A 22694-nucleotide genomic window follows, 5' to 3' on the forward strand; every position below is an offset into this window, starting at 1 on the left:
ATGTAGCACCTAATATTTTTCTAAACATTAAACAGGTAGTAATTTTTTTAACACAACTTGTACCTGGATACTGAGCAGCTGAATGAATGAATCTTTGCGTCAGCCATCGGCCATAGCAATAAAACAACAACATGATATACAAAGAATAGAAATAAAAACTCAGTTATATAAAATACATTTTAGGGTTTTGAATCAAAAGTCAAATACTGGATTTTATTCTGATTGCCCCAGCTGCAAACCTTGCAACCTTTGCTGTCACCTGCTCATCTTTATCTGCCAAAAGAAGGGACACTGTGGCAGTGGTTGGGCTTCCCAGAATGGACAATAAAAGAGGGGTGATGAGCTGACCAGCTGATGGACGTGGTGCATGCAAAAGGAGGGAAGAGGAAAGCAAGTCTAGGAGTAGCTGCTCCTTCAGTGACTGATAGATGGCACCAGGCTGTTCGCTCCCTTGCCATGATGTCCTTGCCATGACATTATGAGGGTTAAGGTTTTCAGTGGCTACTAGATATGGAGCATGAGACTTTTGATCTCATAGTCATGAGTTCGAGCCCCACATTGGGCAAAAAGATTCCTGCATTCAAGGGGGTTGCACTAGATGATCCTCATGGTCCCTTCCAAGTCTACAATTCTATGATTCTTTGATTCTGCTGTCACAGTATATTTCTGAATACCAGTTGCTGGGAATCACAAGTGGGGCGAGCGCTGTTATATTGAGGTTCCACTCATGGGCTTCTCAATGAGGCATCTGGTTGGCCATTGTGAGAACAGGATGCTGGAGAAGAGTCACATCCACCCCATATGTTTAAAACACATGGCTTCCCCAAGGGATCCTGAGAAATGCAGATTGTTATGGGTGCTGGGAACTGTAGCTCTGTGAGCGCTAAATTGCAGTTCCCATGATGGGCCTTTGGCCTGACCCAACGGGGCTTTCCTTGCATTTCTTGGGAGGGAGAAGAAGAAGAAGTTTGGATATCCTGCTTTTCACTACCCAAAGGAGTCTCAGCCCAAGGTCACCCAGCAGCTTCATGTGGAGGAGCGGAGACGCAAACCCAGTTCACCAGATTACAAGTCTACCACTCTTAACCACTACACCACACTGGCTCAGCCTCCCAGTGACCCAGGGTCTTCTAGCTTGCGGCCGTTGCCAGAACGTGCCTGTCTTCAGCTTTTCAGTCTCTGAGTAACCTTGCTGCGAGATGCTGTCTTGATTTTTTCATCTTCAGAATGAACAAAAAGAGAGCGAAAGGAAGAGGAACATTAGAAAGAACCCATTGGGAAACTGCCCCAGAAAATGTGATATTAAAATCGATGATAGGCCTTGACCTTTTATGATACTGTACATTTTAAAGCTTTCTATTGATTTTTCTTTTAATAGCATGTTTATTTTAGAGGACTGGCAAAGATCTGAGGAAATATAAAAACAAATTTTTTCTTCTGGCTTTGAACAAAACACTTGATAAATTATTTTGTGTGTGCGCCTGGCGTTTGCTCAGCATGGTGAGTGGTAATGTAACGGATTTCAGAGCTGTTTTGATATTTGCTATATGTCATGATGAAATCTAGGCACACTGTACAGTCTTTCAGATTTAGATGGCTGTCTCTCAAAACAAGTTCAATATTGATGTAGAAAAATATTTATAATACCTTTTGCTGAGTGCTTTTTTTTGACAGTTGTGAATTTTTTGTTTCATTTCTGACAATGTGGGGCCCATTGCAGGACTCATCCCTCCCCTTCCCTTCCCATCCCAGTACTGTATCGATCATTTCTGGCCTCTATTCAAAGTGTTAGGTTTTTACCTGCAAAACGTTATAGCACTCAGGACTCCCAATATCTCAAGGACTGATTAGATTTATATGAATGAACCTGCAAATTGCACACTCCCCTCCTTTCCTCTGGTATTGCCGTAAGTATGGGATTGGAAACTTTTTGCTTCAGTTTTTAATTAGCCACAGTTCGGCATTATGCCAAATTCCAAACTGTGGTTAATCTTTATTATATTTTGTTGAAACAGGCCAGTTTCATAAGCCACAGTTTGAAGCTGGCTTGTTTCAATAAACCATAGTTCAGACTAACCACAGTTTAGTTAAAGTGGAAGCAAAATTTTCTCATCTCTTTCATGTGACTACACTAGAGGGGGAGCAGAGTGCATAGCTGTCAAGTTTCGGATTTGAAAATAAGGGATCAGCAGTCTCACCTATCCCGGGGACAGTCATATGTCAGTGGTGGGCGGAGCCAGAAGCAAAAGTGGGCGGAGCAGCAATGTAAACTCCAAGCGGGCTCGGAGCGGAGCAAAGAGGAGGGCAGCCATGTGCTCCGTGCGATGGAGCCTCATCGTCTTGTCTGATCCCATCAAAACAGGACAGGCTCCGCCCGCCAGCTAACCCTATTGGCCGGCTGAGGGGCTCGGCAGCAATGGATAGTGGCTGATGCAGGGGGAGGAATACACCCCCCTGTAAGCACGGGAAACGGCTCCCACTTGCTTTGAGGGCTGAGGCTTTTCTCTCCAAGTAGGCGAGGTCTTCCCACCCAGTCCCTGGGCAGCAGTGGAGGAGCTGCTTCCATTAAAAACGGGAAATTTAAGGGAAATAAAAAAATAAGGGAGAGCAGTGGGAAACTGCTTGAAATAAGGGAGAATCCCGGGAAAAACGGGATACTTGACAGCACTGGCAGAGTGTGCATTCACCGAGGGTCATGCAGGCTTATTCACAAAATGCTACCATAACTAGCTTAGTGTTATATCCAGACAAGGCTAATATGAGCTCAATTCATATTTCCGAGTCCGCAAACTATGGTGTGTTGAATTGTCCAAGCTGAGCTAATAATGGGCAGGAATTCAGTGCTAAAGAGGTAAACTCCTGTGCTCCGCCAGCTCTCTCCTGGATCTAAATTCTTCCCAGGACCTGCTTATTTGGACTCATTTTAAAAACATGGACATGTCTGGAGAAGATAAGTGCTAAAGTCACATGAGAAAATAGAATTCAAAGCATGGGAATAGGAATTGAGAGAGAGCTCTCATAAAATCCCAATTTCTAGGTGAGCCCCCTCCCCACTTCAGTCTTAAAATGTGGTATTTCAACAGACAGATTGTATGTAGAGGTTCAGCTCTATAAATGTTGTGTTTTACCGGAGAAATGAGACATTGGAAGCTACTTTGCTATGTTTGGTGATGGAGCATTAGGTAAATACTATACCACTGTATATTACTGGCTGGAGAAGTAATTTTCTCCTCATCATCTTCACCAGTGGGAATTCAGGAGGAATGTTTGCTTCTAGATGGAGATTTTTCTTTTTGTAAAATAGCAAATGGAACAAGCACCAAAGAGCCATCCAGATTTATTGTTTCATGCTAGTCTGTCATTTATTTGGCTGAAGGGCTAATGCAGGCTTCCCCAACCTCGACCCTCCAGATGTTTTTGGCCTACAACTCCCATGATCCCTAGCTAGCAGGGCCAGCAATCAGGGATGATGGGAATTGTAGCCTCAAAACATCTGGAGGGCCGAGGTTGAGGAAGTCTGGGCTAATGGGCACCTAAACTATTGGGAAGTTGCTTGGCAGGACTTGATGAAATGCAGGGGAGCTGCTCAGGAGACCTTCTGGGGTCCTGCCTAGTTCTCACTGATTTTTGTTAAGGCGTGGATACCGTTATACTGTACATTACAGGAATTTACTTTCTTATTATTTAACTTGTATCCTACTCTTCCTCCCAAAGGAGCCTGTCTTTGGAATCAGTCCCACCAACCTTTAGAATCATAGAATTGTAGGGTTTGATGAGATCCCCAAAGTCATCTATTCCAGCCCTCTGCATTGCAGGAATCTCAACTAAATCATACATGGCAGATTGCCATCCAACCTCTGCTTAAAAACCTCTAGTGAAGGAGAGTCTATCACCTTCTGAGACAGTCTGTTGTGCTATTGAACAGCTCTTACTGTCACAGTTCTTCCTGATGTTTAGCTAGAATCTCCTTTCTTGTAACTTGAAGCCATTGGTTCGAGTCCTCCCCTCCGGAGCAGGTGAAAACTATTTTGCTCCATTTTCCATGGGGCATCTCTTGAAATATTTGAAGACGCCTATCCTATCTCCTTTCAGTCTCCTCTTTTCCAGGATTCTTGCCTCCAGTGGCCCCACCCCTCACATTTTGCACCTTCCTAATTTCCCAGTTCAAGCATTGGGTTGAAGGCTCCCTTAGAGTAGGTAGCCCTTTCCTTGAGTCCCTGACAACTGCAGTGATTTCCAGCTTCCATCTCTTTTTGCAGCACTCAGGCTCATTAAATATTGAGGTCGGCATTCAGGAACATTATTCGTTCATCAATATTGCATTCTGACCTAAACTGCATTGTTCAAAACATTTTAGGATGTTACACAAGTCTGTCAAACGACATTAACAAACCTGCTCACGTTGAAAGTAAGCGCAAAGTGACAAATGGCCTTGCACCGTAAATGTGTCCTGCACTGTGCGTCTGGCTTGGTGCAAATGCTCTTAGGCTGGAGCTGTTTGCGCACACACAGCAGTGCTCTGTGACAAGACCTTTTAAAAGTTGAAGCCAACCAGATGGGGTGAGTATTTTGATTCACCAAAACATCTGCTGTACATCATGGCTAAACATAAAGGGATCCTGGTATTCTGTTCAACAGCAAGGAGATTCACACCTTGTTACATAAGGCACAGTAAAGTGCTAATCACTTCCTTGACCCCCGGAGACCACGAGATAGCAAGAGCTGCAATCGTGCAGGTGCACGTTGACCCATTTAAAATTGCAACTCTTGTGGGATGTGTCCTCCCACCAGTAGGGTTCTTGCCTGTGATAATTCCATGGATATTTAATGTGGTGAACCTATTGAAATGCTAACCAGGTTTGAGTAGAGACTAGGTAGCTATTTATAGCTATTTCAGGATGTGTTGGTAGTGCATCTTAATCTGCAGGAGTCTCCCCAACAGTAAGTGTTCTCTTTCAGGTTGCAAGGGCTCTTGGGAATCATGGGGCACCAGGAACACATGAAGGTGAAGCTGGACTCTCCTTCATTGGAGGTTTCTAAGCAGAGGTTGGGTGGCCACCTGCCACAGATGCAATAGTTGAGATTCCTGCATTGCAGGGGGTTGGACCAGATGTCCCTTGGGGTCCCTTCCAACTCTACAATCCTATGAGTCTATGACAAGCATAGGAGCACCTGTGTAGGAATTGGGAACCTATGTAGGCTGTACATACATACCTTCACTGGCAAATGTTTCTGGCTGTCTCCGAGTTACTTTCGGCCCTTTTTTTTATTTTTAAAGCAATTAGACATAGAAGCATGACCGACTTTCTTAGCCTTCCAGTAGCTTTGGCTGCGCTATTGAGTATTGGAAAACCAATATGTCCGGGTAAGTGGCGTAGTTAGCGGAGTGAATCCTCTCTGGCTAAGTTAAATTATTCATTTTGTCAAGCTAACGTGGTTCATACTGTGTAGGATGACTTTTAGCATGGTATCGTAGACTAATTACATCATCATCGTCAGTTCAATATGGAAGTGGGGCCTAGGAAACAATGTGCTTCAAAAAATATTATGAATCCTGCCTGGAAGACTATATATGGCTCCTCCCCCCCCCCTTCACAAAAAAATCTTAAGTAGAAATGCAAGATCATATCCCTAATACATTATTTAATATCAGTTATTACTGTAAGCAGCTTAAGACTTAAAGTAGTAGTCTCCAGCCCTTTTAGACTTTGGATCTACCATTAACACAAATGTGCATATGGACACCCATTTTTTTCACATCTCAAGGAAGTCAGTCCGGTGCTGCTAACACAGCGGTTTTACCCCCTAGAGCAGTCTTCCCCAACCTTGGCCTCCAGCTGTTTTTGGCCTACAACTCCCATCATCCCTGACCTTGCTAGCTAGGGATGATGGCAACTGTAGTCCAAAAACAGCTGGAGGCCCAAGGTTGGGGAACACTGCCCTAGAGCATGGGTAGGCAAACTAAGGCCTGGGGGCCGGATCCGACCCAATTGCCTTCTAAATCCAGCTCGTGGACTGTCCGGGAATCAGCGTGTTTTTACATGAGTAGAATGTGCCCTTTTATTTAAAAAGCATCTCTGGGTTATTTGAGGGACATAGGAATTCGTTCATCCCCCCCCCCCTATAGTCCGGCTCCCCACAAGGTCTGAGGGACAGTGGACCAGCCCCCTGCTGAAAAAGTTTGCTGGCCCTTGCCCTAGAGGCACATCCCATTGTCTCTCGAGACAGACAGATGCCAACAATGTTTGCATGGTGGTAGTGCTGCACTCACTTTAGATTAGGCCGTGACCCGGTAGAGGAGTCCTGATACGCCAGCTGAAGATTGATGATTTAGAACAGTGGTTCCCAACCTTTTCAAGGACCCCTTTTAACTTCAAAAATGTTCACAGATGAGAAAGGAGGGGGGGGGCGGAAATGAGCATGGCAGGGGGAGACAGAGAAGGGAGGAATGAGTGGATGGAGAGGTGTGAACAATACCATTTTTCAAGGAAGAATGAAGGGGGGGGTGCAAAGAAGAAAGTGGGGCTGACCGCCTCTCCTTCCCCTGCATGGCAGCTGCTAGCAGAGAGACACCATCCCCTCCCCTCCCCCAGCACTGTGCAGCCACCCCCAGCACTGCCAAACAGGCGATGAATCGGGGAGTGTGCGCCATACCAAAACCTCAGTTGCTGAACCCCCTCCCCAAGAGAGGCCTGCCTAACCACTTATTTGCTTGCTGCTTGGTGAGCAGTGAAGTTGTGGTTTTAAAACAGATGCATAAACTGTGGTTATCAAAGTCAGGCATTACTGATTTAGTTACGCTCTTTGCCGTTGCTCGTTTTGATGGTGTTTTCTTTTCCCTTCAAAAAATTTATTGATTTTTAAGAAAACACAAACAAACAACACATACAACAAAAAACATTTACAACAAAATACACAACAAAAAGATTAATAAAAACGCTTAATTATATCTATCTAACCCTCTTTTATAGCATTGTATATTGACTTCCTCACACCCTCTCTGTCTGCTTTGCTTGTAAATCATCTTTAGTAATTTCTTTACTTCTTTACCTTTTTATAATGTTAATATAATGTTAATATAAAAAACAACTTTCTCTTAATTTTTAACGCCTTAACATTACTTCACCTATAACTACGTCTTATCTAACTTCCATATCTGCTGCCTATCTATTTCTTCCTGGTTGTTTTAATTACAAATCTTAGCATAATTCTTTAAATATACTTTACATTAATTCCAGTCTTTCTCCACCGTTTCATCCCTCTGGTCTCGGAGTCTCCTGGTCAGTTCAGCCAGCTCCATATAGTCCACCATTTTCATCTGCCAGTCTTCATCATTTTGATGGTGTTTTTATCTTCATAGTTTATTGGCCAAAGTACATGTTTTGTCCTGGATTGTTGTTGTTTTTCAAAGTGATCATTTAAATAAGTTAGGAAACCACTATTTTGGTGTTCGGGTAAGTATGGCTGAGTACAAAAAGCAGGGTGTAAAGCAGCCCCTCTGACTCGTCTCCTTTCTCATAGCTTTCTTAGAACAGACCCACAACAGTTACTATGCAATATGCAGTAAGTCTATGCCTCCTACATAGCAGTGTCCGTCTTCATTATTTCTTTAACAGCTGTGTTTGCTGATGAGCAAAGTTGACCGGCTTCCTTTCCTATATGTTCAGAGGCCTCAAATGTTTCAACGCCATCCTTGGAAAAAGTCACTCTTTTCGCTGGTGCAAAGAACCTTGTGCACCAGGTTTCTGTTGCCCTCCCGCAAGAACACGCGCAGATTGATTGCAGGACACAGCACAGCCTTTCCCCGCGTAAATCTGGTGCAGATGCCAAGGGTCAAGGTGATGTGCTTTTATAATCAGCTGATTGCTCTGGGATTCTCATTCTCTTGTCCCACACTGGAAGTTCATTTATTGGTACCGTGTCCATGACCCTTTGCATGATTGTGTGGTATGGGAGAAACATTTTGTTGAAATCTACCCGTGGCTCTATATCTAGCCAAGTTTAACCCCTGAATTGATGCATGAATGTCATGATGACAACAATTGCAAGATAATAAGAGCCACGGTGGATCAGATCAGAGGCTCATGTGCTGCAGCATCCTGTATCCCATAGTTGCCAAACTTCCCTTCCAATCTGTAGAACAGCTAGAATGGCAATGAAAATAATCAAGGGGCTAAGTGGCTAATTTTTTTTAAGGGGGGTGCTTTTGAGTGTAGAAAAAGGTGAGTAAGGGAGAGGGGACATGACAGAGGAGTATGACATTATGCATGTGCGGAGAACGTAGATAAGAGCAGGTTCCCATCCCTCGAATACAAGAACCAAGGGGCACCCAAGGAAGCTAAATGTTGGGATGATTCAGTACAGACCAGAAAATAAATGACTTATTCACACAACACATAGTTAAACTGTGGGACTGGCTTCTACAAGATGCAGTGATCTGCTGTCCAGGGTTTCCCAAACGTGGGTCTCCAGCTGTTTTTGGACTGCAATTCCCATCATCCCTCTGCCCACTGGTCCTGCTAGCTAGGATAGCTCAGTTGGTAGAACATGAGATGCTTAATCTCAGGGGCGTAGGTTCTAGCCCCGTGTTGGGCAAAAATATTCCTGCATTGCAGGGGGTTGAATTAGATGGCCCTCGTAGTCCGTTCCAGCACTATGATTCTGTGATACTATATTGTAGCATAAGACTTTTGATTGTTGAATGCGGTATTCTATGTTTATGATGGCTAGGTCCCATTAATTTATTAAATCAGGTTGTCTGTGTTGAACAAGCTGGATCAGTATATATGTTGCAAATTTTAAAGCGTGATACTTTCCTGGTACATTTGCTGGTGCATAGCCACCAATAAAATATGTCATTTCCCATCTTTTGTCATTTTCCTTTGATTTGGTGTTTCATATTGAACTGCAGGAGCTGCTCGACTCGATTGCAGTGCAGAGAAAATCATTTTGATACTTTTTTTTTGTATATTTGAATAGTTCTTGAAGTCATTAAACTAAAATGATAGGGCATGGTGTGCAATCTGTGTGCTTGCATATAAATTTTAGGTTTCAGGTTTTCTTTTAACATTAAGGTAGTTAGTGGTGTTCATTGTTGGAGATTTAGCTGGTGTGTGTTTTCTTTGAGTTGTGGTGCATACTGAATGCCAATCAAATGTGCTGGGAGAGAAAACTACTATAAGTTGATGCACGCAAGTGTTTGAGATCTTAGGACAGCGCTGACTTGTGTTTGTTTCATTAAGCTCCTTCAAGCCAGGCAATTACATAATGCAAATAAGACAGGTTGCATTCAAAACGGTCCTGGTTTGCACTGAAACGGTGGTGAATCTAAAATGAGTTTGGAATATTTGTCCATAAACTTTGGTCAATAATACATGGCTGGCATCGTTGCAGTGGCGATGTCTGATGTCAGAAAAGGCACAAAAGGTCAAAGTTCACTTGAAATAGTTCTTGTTCTGAGAAAACTCCAAGATAAAAAAGGCTTCCTTATTATGAAGAGCCTGTCATGAGGTCTGGAATGAGTCTTATTTACTAAGATGGCTTTCTCATATCCTTGTCCCCATTTTAACATTAAAAAGCCTGGGCTTTTAACATCCTATATTGTATGAAGTTGAAAGGCCCATGTCCCCATTTCTTGTCTCCTTTCATTTCATCTGGATAATTGTGCCTTTTATGCCTATTTATATAATGGTCCTTTGCAGACATAATGCCCAACCATGAGCTGCTTGACTTCAGTGTGATTAAGTGCTTCATTGGAAAACCTCAACCAACCATGGTTGAGTTACAAGTGGGTAGCCGTGTTGGTCTGCCATAGTCAAAACAAAATAAAAAATTCTTTCCAGTAGCACCTTAGAGACCAACTAAGTTTGTTCTTGGTATGAGCTTTCGTGTGCATGCACACTTCTTCAGATACCATGGTTGAGGCACGGCTGTCAACCGGGATTGTGTTAGCACCTAACCATTTTGGAATGCCCGACCTCAGGATATTTATTTGGAACTTTCCTGCTGACATTTTGTTATTGATTAAATACCACTTTCCTGGTATGTGTCTGGCCTGTCACATCTTTGTAGTGCTTTAGTCCTGACTTTTACCTGCTCCTTCATTATTAGCAGGTGGCAAGGTCGGAGTCAGGAGCAAGTCAACAATAACTCACAAGGTGTCAGTGAAGTTAACTCTTTATTCAAAGAAACAAAACAGCTCAGACCCAGTGATATTGTCCCAGTGCAGTTCTGAGGACTGATTGTCCCCACCTTCCTATCATTGTCTAAGGCTCCTCCCTCAGTTCCTACCCCAGCAACCTGAGACTCCTTCATCCCCTCTCTCTTCATTGTGTTCTTGGAGACCAAGAGAAGGGGAGCTGGCCACAACAGGAAGGAGAGACTCCCTGGTTTCTTCAGCAACCTGCCTCCACTCTGCCTCTTGGTCCCCGTCCTCACCAGTCTCTGCTTCTGCCTCTGATTCTGGACTGCTCTCTGCCATAGACTCTTCCTGCTCACTAAGCCCTGTTGCCTCTTCAGTTTCCAACACCACCTTCTCCCAGTCTGTCCCCTCTTCTCCCTCTGACCATGCATTGTCGTCCCACCACCAGTCCCCTGGTTCTGTGCCTTCTTCCCGGGGGGGGGGGGGGTTCCCCAGCTGGTGCCTTCCACCACTCTTCTGCATCCAGCCAGTCCATGAGAGCAATATTATCTCATCTGCTGCTTTGCATTTTTATTTTTATTTTTATTTTATTGATATTTGTTTTCGTATTGGTTTGAATTAGATCTACATGGCTCGTGTTGAGGGAGAAAGGCATGGATTTAATGAATATGGTTTGCATTAACTGTGGTTAAGCATTACATGTCATCAAGTGAAATATGGTCAAGGTGTCTTCTGCCTATTCAGCCTCTGCTTTAAAGGTAACAAGCAGGTGTCACTTAGGTCTCCATGGATCTTCTTCTTTGGCGATCAATCATAGCTGAGTAAGGTTGTCTTCCATGAACAGAGTCTTAATAGTGAGTCCATAAGTGACTGTTGAGGCCAATTCTGGATCCACACGTCCTTCCACAGTGAGGACATATGTTTCCAGGCAGGAGTTGATCACGGTGAGGGTTTGCCAAGCATGCCTTCCTCTTGGCACGTTTCTCCCTTTTGTCCTGAGTTCGAGCATCTTCAAAGCCCATGACACCTTTGGTAAAGGCTGTTCTCCAGTTGGAGCGCTCTCAGTGTTTCCCAGTTGTCAGTGTTTATACTACAGTACATTTTTTTTAGATTTGCCTTCAGAGAGTCTTTAAACCTCTTTTGTTGACCACCTGCATTATGCTTTCCATTTTTAAGTTTGGAATAGAGTAGTTGCTTTGGAACTTTACCTTTACCTGGTCAGTGGACAGGGTTTATCTGAGGAGGTTAAATAATGGGTTCACCTTGGGTTGGATCCAGACCAGCTGTTCCACAAACAGAAGGACTCTTTTATGTTTTTGGAAGTGTGTTGGACCCAGTGGAAGATTCCCTCTCTCCATGAACTGGATGCTTCTGTAGTAGGAAGAAAAGGCAGTTTTTGCTGATTCTGCAGCCCATAATTCCACCTCCCATACTATTCTGGAGGGTTCACCAACCTTCCAGTACAGACTGGTGGGGTTTTTTTTTGGGGGGGGGGGGAGGGGCTTTAAGGTGATGGGGAATTGGCAGAAATTGTTTTCTGTCTTCTATCCATGGGAGTATTCAGTTTAAAGAGTTTCACTTTGCTCCACTCTGGATACGATCCCATATATTTTGGCTCTTAAACAGAGTTAGTTCTAATGATTGTTAAATGGTATTATGAAGCGAGGAATGAGAACAATGACATTGCAAGAATGCAGAACAAGAAATTACTTGGGTCCCCCCAAAAGAGGCTGAGTTGTTTGCCTTCACCTAGGTTGTTCCAGGTGATATTTCTTGGTTTTTTTCCATGCCTTGTGGGAATATTTGCAATTGATAAAGCAAACTTGGTGTTCCTTAACTGTAGCCCCCCCCAATAATAATAATGCCATGAGACCCTTGTGGGAAAATAGTAATTGAAGTTTATGCTGAAAAAGAGGTGTTTTTTTTAAGGTAGCATATCTTAATGGATGCTTCAGAGTTATTTACATGGAAACAGCTAAGCACCTGACAACTGGCCCTGATTCTGAGAATTTCAGCACTTAGATGGTTAGTGCGGGGGAAAGTTTCAGGAGGATGAGAAAGACTGAGGGTGTTCCCTGTGAACCCCAAACAGGTGCTACGAGACTTCAGTTCCCTAACAGTCATTCTGCCATAAGGGACCTGAGTGTAACTAGAGATGGTTATTGCACCCTCTCCTTGTAGACAACCAAGCCTATCGTAACACCCTGCAAATATTATGACACTTCGGAGTCCTCCCGTGTGTGTCAAAATTTTCATCAGTTTTGCCCTCTGTTGTAGAACTTACCCCGAATGATGATCACAAATTAGTTACCGCACCAAATTTAACACTGATAAAGCAGCGAAGAGGAGCTGTTTCTTTTAAACTCCTCTGTTTGGGATTACATTCGGCTTCCCTAAACTCAGATTTGTGTATGTTGATTTGGCCTTCCTGTTTTCCGCATCATTGATTGTGCGATAGATTCGATTTGGTTGGAATAATTTGGAGGATCTTGGGAAATCACTTGATGGAATTTGGTCCGTGTCTGCATAATCTAGCTTTCTGCTCGAGTAATTGAAGACGTTGCTTAATAAACTTGATAAAAACTCCCATTTGGTTCACATTCCAGAGGGTTGTATCTGGAGCACAAAGGCAATTCAAATCGTTATTGTTTGCTTTCACCACCCCCAGCCTCTAACCATTTCCTTGGGGAAGAATATAAAGCTCTGTAATGGAGTGTGTGTGTGTGTGTACCTTTCACAAAGTGACCCTAGACACAATGATTTGTTCTTGGAAGCTCCCTCGGTAATGCACAAAAGTGGCAAGAACTCCGAAACCTCATCTCTGCTGCAATTTCCAAAGCCCGTTTGAAGAGCCGTATTTGATATTCTGTCACCAGCGGCAAACTTTCAGATGTTGACTTTGTGCTCAGCATGAGAACACACATGAAGCAGGTGTATTTTATTAGCTACATTATTTAATACATATTTTAGTCTCCGTATAAAAATGTGCAGCGTTAGAACGGCAGGTATTTCGTTAATGATTTCATTAGTTTTGGTGGCTTTAGAGGTTGCCCGCTTAGAATGTCGAATTCCCCACGACAGACAGACAGACTTGGATCAAGTTTTCTTCTTGCATCACGCAATCCAAAGAACACTGCCAACATGGTCAAGATCCCAAAGCATAATGCAAAATACAGGCTTAAAATCCCCATTGGTCTCTAGGGTGGTGTCACAAGCCGGCGTCATTCGGAGAAGAGCTTGGGTCTTGTGATCCCATGGAGAACTTGAGGAGGAAAAGATGAAACATTTTAGCCCATCCTGGAAGCAATGGAACCTTCCAGCATAGTTTTATTAATATAACTACACCATAATGGTGTCAGATGCCATTGGTGTCGTAATTTAAATGTATTTTCTCATATCCGAGTTGATACTGATTTTAGTGGTTTTTAACCCACAAATCATTCCAACCCACCTCCACAGTCTCTATCCCTAGATCAGATTCCTATTGCTGTTTTCACAGAGTTGCATCCTCCAATTGTTAACTTATAAATTATTTGATATAGTATAGAGAAAAGGTTTTGGTTTTTTTTTTTTAAAAAAAATGTATCCATTTGTATGTAAAATCAAAATTCCCAAGGATCTTAAAGGTCTTGTGGCATGTGCTATAATTTGATGTGAAATATATTTGACGGACATAAAGCCAATTTGCACCCCACATTCCACCCCCCCCATTATTTTTTCAGCTGATATAGGCGAACCAACACAGGTGTTGAAGGCAGCACCCCCCCCCCCACCCCATGAGCTGCTACTGGGCTGGGGTCCTCTAAAATTTATGCTTCCGACAGGCTCTTGGCATGTTGCTAGTGACCTCCTGCTTGTAATTCAGGGATCCATTGACCCAAGCTGTTGGGTCATCTTAGTTTTTTCTTCCACTCCAGTTCTCATAATCTCTTACCTGTTCTGCTTCTCTAGTCTACAGTATGGCTATTTGGGTGTTTACCTTAACCCCTGTGCAGTTCTCCCTCTCTGGGGAAGCTCCTGATGGTGAACAGTTCTCTTGCACAAAGTTGTTAATTCCTTTTAGTGGCAGCAAATAGGCGGTGAAGGATAAACAACTTTACTTTAAACAAGAATGGCTTGGAATAAGGATAACTCTCTGCCCAGGTTATACTCCATGTGCAGATGAAGAGATATTAATAATGTATTTAATCTTTCTGGGAAATGGGATTTTTACAGTCATAATGATTTTATATCTGGGTGTAGCACTGATAAGTTGAAATCACGTTGGTTGCGATACTTCAAGCTTTATGCATATTGTAAAATTTGGCATTCACGTTTATATGCTCGTTGTGCTTTTTAAAAACCAGTAATCATGTCTCCCTGCCAGAGCTGCTGGATACCTTGTGGTATTATCAGTGGACACAAACTGTGGGAAATGCTTCCTTGTGCCTCACTGCACTGCTTCTGTTGACATGAAATACTACGGTGTTTCTCCTAAAATAAGACACCGTCTTATATTTTTCCCCCCTCAACAAAACGCTGTATGGCTTATTTTCAGGGGATGTCTTATTTTAACCACGTCGCATCGGTACGCTGCATAGCCACGCCTCTCCAGGCTGTTTTAATGGGAGGTGCCGCATCACTATGGCTTATTTTCGGGGTATGGCTTATTTTCGGGGAATGGCTTATATTTCGCAAATGCATAGAAATCCTGCTATGGCTTATTTTATGGCTATGTCTTAGTAGAAATGGGATATCTGCAGGATATCTGTGGAACAGGTCAAGAAATGTGTGTCGTATTGCTTTGACCCAGCCAGGTGTTATGTTTTGAGTACACAGTTCACAGTTCCGTCCCTTTCTTCCTTTTTACTCTCTTGTAGATTGAAGCAGAATCAAATGCATGTACGAGATGAAATCAGCAAAGTTCTTGAGCGAGAGCGGGCTGCCTCAAATGAGCACTTGTCCAGAGCCATCCTTAGAGAGAGAGCTGCGACCGAAGATGAGCGCCTCAAGGCACAGCTGTTGGTAAGTGTAAAGTCGTCATCTTTTCCCCAGTTATCAAGCAATGAGAGGGTGCTGCAGAAGAACCAGTTCAAGGTAGACTGGAATCCATCTAGGTGCTGAGTGATAGGTAATGACAGAGAAACAGTGTTTTGGTATATGATGATGAGATAATTGGAGAGGTTGTCATGCTTACAGTAGCTCTCATGAAGATGCCAAGTCACAGATCTAGCATTAGATGCTTCCTCTTTGCATCCCTGCAACTGATGTGGTTGGTAAGATTCTCCATGGAACTATTTTCTAAAAGGACTAAAAAATAAAATAAAAAAATCAAAATTTTGAAAGGCTTGTTCCACTGAACAAATGGAATCGTTACAGATTAAATATGCTTTTCAAGATCTTTGCTTCAGCTTTAATGGCTTTGATCCTATGATAAATAATGCAAGGAAGTTCATGAAAGGATCTATTTCTATCCTTTCCTTTCCTCGCCTCTGCACCCCACCACACCATGTTCTGGTGGGTTCCTCTGATGCAGAGCATGGGTAGGCAAACTAAGGCCTGGGGGCCGGATCCGGCCAAATCGCCTTCTCAATCCGGCTCATGGATGGTCCGGGAATCAGTGTGTTTTTACATGAGTAGAAGGTGTCCTTTTATTTAAAATGCATCTCTGGGTTATTTGTGGGGCATAGGAATTCATTCACCCCCCCCCCCCCAATATAGTCCATCCCCCCACAAGGTCTGAGGGACAGTGGACCGGCCCCCTACTGAAAAAGTTTGCTGACCCCTGTTCTAGAGGGAGTTTCGGGAAGCTGAAGTTGGCTTCAGGAAAGTGAAGGGGACCACAAACTTCCCACCTGTGACCTTCCTTAAATTAACCTCAGGATCTATGCCACTGTGTGGCTAAAAGATGCCCAAGTGGTCTCCTTGTGTAGGAAGCCTTGGCTTGTTTTCCTCACCCCAAACCAAGCTTTAAAAATATTCCTTCTCCTCTTTCTTGTGTTCCTCTTGTGCTGCAGATTTTTCAATGTCAGAATACAGTTCATCAAGGGGGGAAAAATATATATGCATGCAAGGCTCTTTACTTTAGCCTTCAAATTCTTTTATGTATTAAAAACCAACAATAATAATCTTCCATGGACCTGAGCTTATGAAATAGAAGGCAAACTTTCAGCCTTTTAAAGCTGCTCATAAGGAGGCATTGGAAATTGGATGAAGCACTGCAAGTAAATTGAGTTGCTTAAAGCAGACCTTTCATGGCAATGAGGTGTTCACAGGAGCATTATTTTGCTTCAGAAGACTCCACAGGTCATTTTGGTGACCAGCCTTTTAAGCAATTCTGCATCCAGAACTCCACATGAAGTGTTCTGTGTTGCAAAAACTGCTTGAGGACCAGCTGAATACATTCATCTTGGAATAATTTTCAATGGGGTGACAACGCCACAAATATCTTATTGACATCCCATCAGTGGAGCTATAACGAGTGTCAAGGTGAGCTGTGGAGAACACGGAGTTAAAATAAATAAATAAATCTATAGCTTTATTTATGGTGCCCAAAGGCAGTTATATTTCCATCTCTTTATAACGACCTGGCATTTGCTGCTAACATATTTGCTTTACTGCTTGGACTGAAATGAGCTGTCATTTAAAACCTTGCAATTTGGAAAGCAGGTCTGTTTGTGTTGCCAGCGACATTAAAGTCTCATTTCCTATTGAAGAGCCAAAGAAATGTAGTTCTGTGTACCTGGAGCTGACAATTGTTTGGAAGAATGGTCCATAGTGTTGAAACGTTTGTGCACTGTCTTTTGCATTTTGTCCTGGGCTCAAGCTTCAGATTCATTGTCTCTGTTAATTAAAAGAAAGTAGTCCTTTCATCTTGACAACTACAACTCAGCATAATAAAGAGCCGTACTTACCCATGTTTGATAACCTCAAGGACCAGCAATTGCAGTGTAATGTATGTGGGAGCTATATTTTTGAAGAGTGCCCAGGAACTGCAGTTAGTTGAAATCGCAACCGGTTTCTGTGCCAAAACAGGCAGGGACCTCCCCGTCTCCCAGGGAGGCATTAATCATCTCCCTGGCTCAGCCAGCTGTACCCTCGGTGCTGGCTTTTATCAGCCAAGAGGAGCGAGTGTCCAGAGTATGTGCTCACCCTTACCACTTCAAGAACATTAGAAGAAACCTCACGACAGTAATAGCAGTTTGGCAGTGAAACTGATGACCTAGAAGGGTGATGGTAGGGATTCAAGGAAGGGCTGGGCAAGCATTTACGGGGGGCTGCTCTAGCTCTGAGCATGTCCACTGAGCAAGGACATAGATATTCTAAAAGCTTCCCCCAACTGAGAGCCAGTGTGGTGTAGCGGTTAAGAGTGGTAGACTTGTAATCTGGGGAACCGGGTTCGCGTCTCCCCTCCTCCACATGCAGCTGCTGGGTGATATTAGGCTACTGACACTTCTCTGAAGTCTCTCAGCCCCATTCACCTCACAGAGTGTTTGTTGTGGGGGAGGAAGGGAAAGGAGAATGTTAGCCGCTTTGAGACTCCTTCGGGTACTGAAAAGTGGGATATCAAATCCAAATTCTTCTTCTTCTCCCCCTCCCCATTTTTCTATAGTTTTGCCATGAAAGCAGTTTCATTCAAAAGCTGAGAGAGCTGACATCAACAGCCAGTTTTTCTTCACCTTTTCACTCTGTTTGATAAGTTCCCCCCAATGCATATGATATTGGGTAAACCAGATAATTCCCCCCCCCCATGTTACTTCGATCCATCTCCTTCAAACTACACAGATTGGGTTTTCACTAACAGCCCCATTTGTCTCCATTGTTTCCCCTCCCCACTTGCTCACCTTTGACTGCAGGAAGGTTTCTGATTTTCTTCTGAAGCAGATTACACTTGACCTTTCTTGCTGCCGGCCAAATAATCCTTCCTCTCCTAACTATGTTTTCAGGATGGCTTGGCTAGAAAATACTGCAGGGCAGAATTTGCTAAACGAGGTAAAGCACTTTCCCGTAAGAGAACGCCGGTTTGTTTACAAGCCTGCAGTATTTTATTACATACCTCATTTAGCCCATTCATCATTTTAATAGAAAAACAAGTTCGTTTATATGATTCTGAAATTATTCGAGGGAAGCTACATAGCCTAAAACTGAATGCAATTAGTTATTCTAGGCCCATCCAAGCAGAAAAACCAAAATGGCAAGATTAGAAAGTTCAATAATGACTACTTGCTGTGTGGTGAAAATTTTCAAGAGATTAGTGTTTATACTTAAAAATTAGGGCCTGCCCCAGAACAGAATTTAAACCCAATGGCCCCATGTTTTTGCTGTCGTGATTTATTTATTTTTAAGATAAAAGTGTGAATAATGCTTGAGGTACTATGAATTATGGTGCTGGAGGAGACTCTTGAGAGTCCCATGGACTGCAAGAAGATCAAACCTATCCATTCTCAAAGAAATCAGCCCTGAGTGCTCACTAGAAGGACAGATCCTGAAGTTGAGGCTCCAGTACTTTGGCTACCTCATGAGAAGAGAAGACTCCCTAGAAAAGACCCTGATGTTGGGAAAGATGGAGGGCACAAGGAGAAGGGGACGACAGAGGATGAGATGGTTGGACAGTGTTCTCGAAGCTACTAACATGAGTTTGGCCAAACTGCGAGAGGCAGTGGAGGATAGGCGTGCCTGGCGTGCTCTGGTCCATGGAGTCACGAAGAGTCGGACACGACTGAACGACTCAACAACAACAACAACTAGTGGCTGTACAGATATGGCCGGTCTGCACATATATAAATGAAATAGTAAAACTGCTCCTGGCCTCTTCCACTTCAGCCCGCAGGTGGGGGTTCACCTACATAAATAGTTTCTTCATAAAAAACACACACACACACACACACAAAGCAAAGCAAGTTGGCTACTCGCCATGATGGCTGGGCTCTACCTCTGCAGTTGGAGGCAGCAATGCTTCTGATTACCTGTGGCTGGGAAACACAGGAGGGGAGAGTTTTGCTCTTGTGCTCATGTTGGTGTGTCAGAGGCATCTGGTTAGCCACTGTGAGAGCAGGATGCTGGCCTAGTTGGGCATTGGACTGATCCAGCAGGACCTTCTTATGTTGCTAAATTATTGCACGTAGAAAATTAGCTTGTCGGGGGAGAACCATTCTAGTTCAACATTCTCACCGATGTGCTAGTTTTCAATGTGAACTTCTGTTTTGGTGCCAGAAGTGTTCAGGCATCTATCTTAAAGTCTGAACTGGCAGAGGTCAGTACTAATTTTAATAGCTGCTGATAAAGAGGAGGCCTCAGTTTGCTTTAGAGCAGGCATGTCCAACAGGTAGATTGTGATCTACTGGTTGAACACTGGGCATCTGTGGTAGATCACTGGTAGATCACTGGCTCCCCCCAAAGAAGCTCAGCAACTTTGGCTCCCCTAAAAAATAAGCTCTACATCTTTGCCCGGAAGCCCCCAAAACAGGGCTTTCCTTCCTATAAAAGCTCAACAACCTCGATCTGAACCCCCCAAAAGGTGCCAGTTTTTAACTCTGTGAGTAGATCGCAGTCTCTTGGAAGTTGGCCACCCCTGCTTCAGAGTATAATTGAGAGGCATCAAGCAAGTTGGCTACTGATTGCAGAAGACCTTTTGTCCGTTTGTTGTAGGCAGGAGCGCCGCCTGTTGCTTACCACAATTTCTTCACCCAGCACATCGTTTGTTTCCTATAATGCAGTTATTGGGCAGCTTTGCTGTGAACTTTGAGTAAAAGGAAAACAATTTATTTGCCTGCTGCAGTACTGTCCAGTGCCTCAAGCAGACGTCTGCAAAATTCACAAAATTCAGAATTAATTCCTCCTGATAGCTAAACAACACAGCTAACTGAAATGCCCCGTAGGTGACGCAGCATTTTCCCTTGTTGCATGGCGTAACCCCAGGATGATGTGTGTCCTGTGAGCTCTTGTAATGAAATTACTGTTCAACCATTAAATGCTAAATCCTGCATAGATTGTTGAATGCACTTTCGTTTTGATGCCTGTCGCAGTCAGTCTGTGAGACAGTCCAGTGAAGAAATAAGTGGGGATTTCCCCCATTTGGATTGCAAGCAGCCAAGCTGTGAATTGGCTGAGAAAATAGTAAGAAGGCTGTGAGAAATAAATTCATTCGTTAGTTAGGCTCAGGTGAGCCTAGAGAACCAACTCATTGAGGAGGTTGCCTGATTCATTGTTTTTGGCCTGAGTAAGAACATGCGAAGAAGAAGAAGAAGAAGAAGAAGAAGAGGAGGAGGAGGAGGAGGAGGAGGAGGAGGAGGAGTTTGGATTTGATATCCCACTTTATCACTACCCGAAGGAGTCTCAAAGTGGCTAACATTCTCCTTTCCCTTCCTCCCCCACAACAAAGACTCTGTGAGGTGAGTGGGGCTGAGAGACTTCAGAGAAGTGTGACTAGTCCAAGGTCACCCAGCAGCTGCATGTGGAGGAGTGGAGACGCGAACCCGGTTCCCCAGATTACGAGTCTGCCTCTCTTAACCACTACACCATGAAGAGCTCTGATGGATTGGACCAGAAGCCTTTCTAGGGCAACATGCTAATTTTCCACATTAACCTCTTAGGAAGCACAAAGCTCAGTCGCCTCCTGCCATCTCTTTGCTGTCATTCTGCCACATCTTCACATCAGGTGTGCCTGGATCATTTGGTCATTTCCAGTGTGGAGAAGAATTACCCTTTGGGGAGGTTGCCCATTGAATCACTGCACTGGGCTGTCCTCTTTTCAGTGAGGAGGCATGGCAAGAAAAAGGGTTGACTCTGCTGAGGATGGGCGATTATTTAGCCTTTCACTCTCTAAAAACCTCTGTGAGTTTGTGTGAAGTATTTTAACTTTCAGAAACTTGAATTCTGTCCCAACATGTTTCCTCAAGTTTAATGGTGTATGCACAGAAAGTTAATGAAAAATGGTTTTAGGAGTAGAAGCCCCATTCCTGCTAACATTTTGCAGAGGAAAACAGGGGCCTGCTTGTATCATTCCAATATTAGGAAAGACTCATGGCCTGAGGCTCCCTCTTTTCCACTACTAATTGTTGCTGAGGTCTCTGTCTGCAGGGTTATTTACTCTGCAATAGCCTGTCTCTGCCAGCTTGAAAGCCAGAAGTGAAATGATAATCTGCAGTGCCTAGTATCTTAATATTTATGTGCATCCTCTCCCCTCTTTGAGATCTAAGCTGGAGAGACCCTGGAGAGAATGCTCCCAAGGCATGGTCCATCATTCAGTGAACACTCTGATGGTAAAGAGATTTGGGTCTGATCCATGCCTGGATTGGAAGTGCCTTCATGAGGGGCATGGCTGGCTAGTCATTGGGGACAGAGGAAGAAACAGACAGCTGCTGGTCTGTTCTTGTCTAAGTGTTAGGAGACTGAAACCAGACTGACGTTTGAAACCAGATGGACGTTCGAAAACTCAAATGTTTAATATAATATAATAGGTTCCCCCAACCCTTTCCTGTTGTTCATTATTCCGTTGTTCAGAAGTCGAACGGAATCCGTTCTGGAAGTCTGTTCGACTTCCAAAACGCTCGGAAACCAAAGCGCAGCTTCTGATTGGAATCGGAAGCCCTATCAGATGTTCGGGTTCCAAAGAACATTCGCAGACCGGAACACTCAGAGCCAAAACACCTGAGTACCAAGGCATTCAACAACCAAGGTACGACTGTAGTTTATTAGAATTGAGTTCATATTTGATAGTCCTTTCCCTATACAGTGGTACCTCTAGATCCACACACCTCTGGTTGCGTGTCTTTCAGGATGCGAACGCGGCAAACCCAGAAGTATTTTTCCAGGTTTCGCTGCGTGCGCATGTGTAGAAGCGCTAAACCGCACTGTGCGCATGTGCAGAAGCGGCACCTCCAGTCGTGAATTCTTCGGGATGCGGCCGGATCTTCGGAAGAGATCCTGTTCGCAACCGGAAGTACCACTGTACTTCCCCCATAGCAGTTCCTGCATGAACTCATTGCCTTCATAATTGAACGAGATGCACATGCCCCATGATGAAAAGAGCTCCACCATCTTTTGTCATGTCCAGGAAAGGGAGAAGCATGTTGACCTCACATTCACACAACTTTGCATTCTCTCGAGGGATCTTGCTTCCCCAAGATACAAAGCTGAGGACGTACTTCATAAACAACATTTGATATGCTGTATATGTCTCTCTTACTTTCCTTCCCCCAAAACTTTTATAACTTCTGGGACTCTCCCCTTCCTCCACAAGCTGAGTGACAGAGCAGAAGCTGAATCAAAAAGGTGCCAGAGTTTGACTTTCTATATGCTATGATGCAAGGGTGTGCCACAGAGTACAACTAGGTCCCCGATGGAACATTGGCTGCATTTAAAGATTTCTGACGATGTAGCTTGACAAGTCTGTCCTAATACATTTTTGCTTATTTAAGCATAAATATTTTTTAACCTGGAGCTGAAGAACTTGCTTGTTAGTTTATTCTATTGTTTGGTTTTTTTCGTATTGCTAAAAAAGAAAAAAAGATAAAAGTGGGATGGGGAAGAGAGAGAGAGAGAGATTACATTCTGTTAAAGCAGAATTGTAAAG

General features: G+C 43.7%; 1 protein-coding gene across 2 annotated transcripts in view; it reads left to right on the forward strand.

The window, feature by feature from the left end:
- Positions 1–22694, forward strand: part of CHCHD3 (coiled-coil-helix-coiled-coil-helix domain containing 3) — a 196185-nt gene that overhangs the window by 53422 nt on the left and 120069 nt on the right. For both annotated transcript variants that reach the window (XM_033161459.1, XM_033161460.1), the window contains exon 4: positions 15001–15145. In XM_033161459.1, the coding sequence (XP_033017350.1) occupies positions 15001–15145 (145 nt within the window). The remainder of the gene's footprint in view (positions 1–15000; positions 15146–22694) is intronic.

The sequence above is a fragment of the Lacerta agilis genome, chromosome 10 (assembly GCF_009819535.1).
Source record: "Lacerta agilis isolate rLacAgi1 chromosome 10, rLacAgi1.pri, whole genome shotgun sequence".
NCBI classification, from domain to species: Eukaryota; Metazoa; Chordata; class Lepidosauria; order Squamata; family Lacertidae; genus Lacerta; species Lacerta agilis.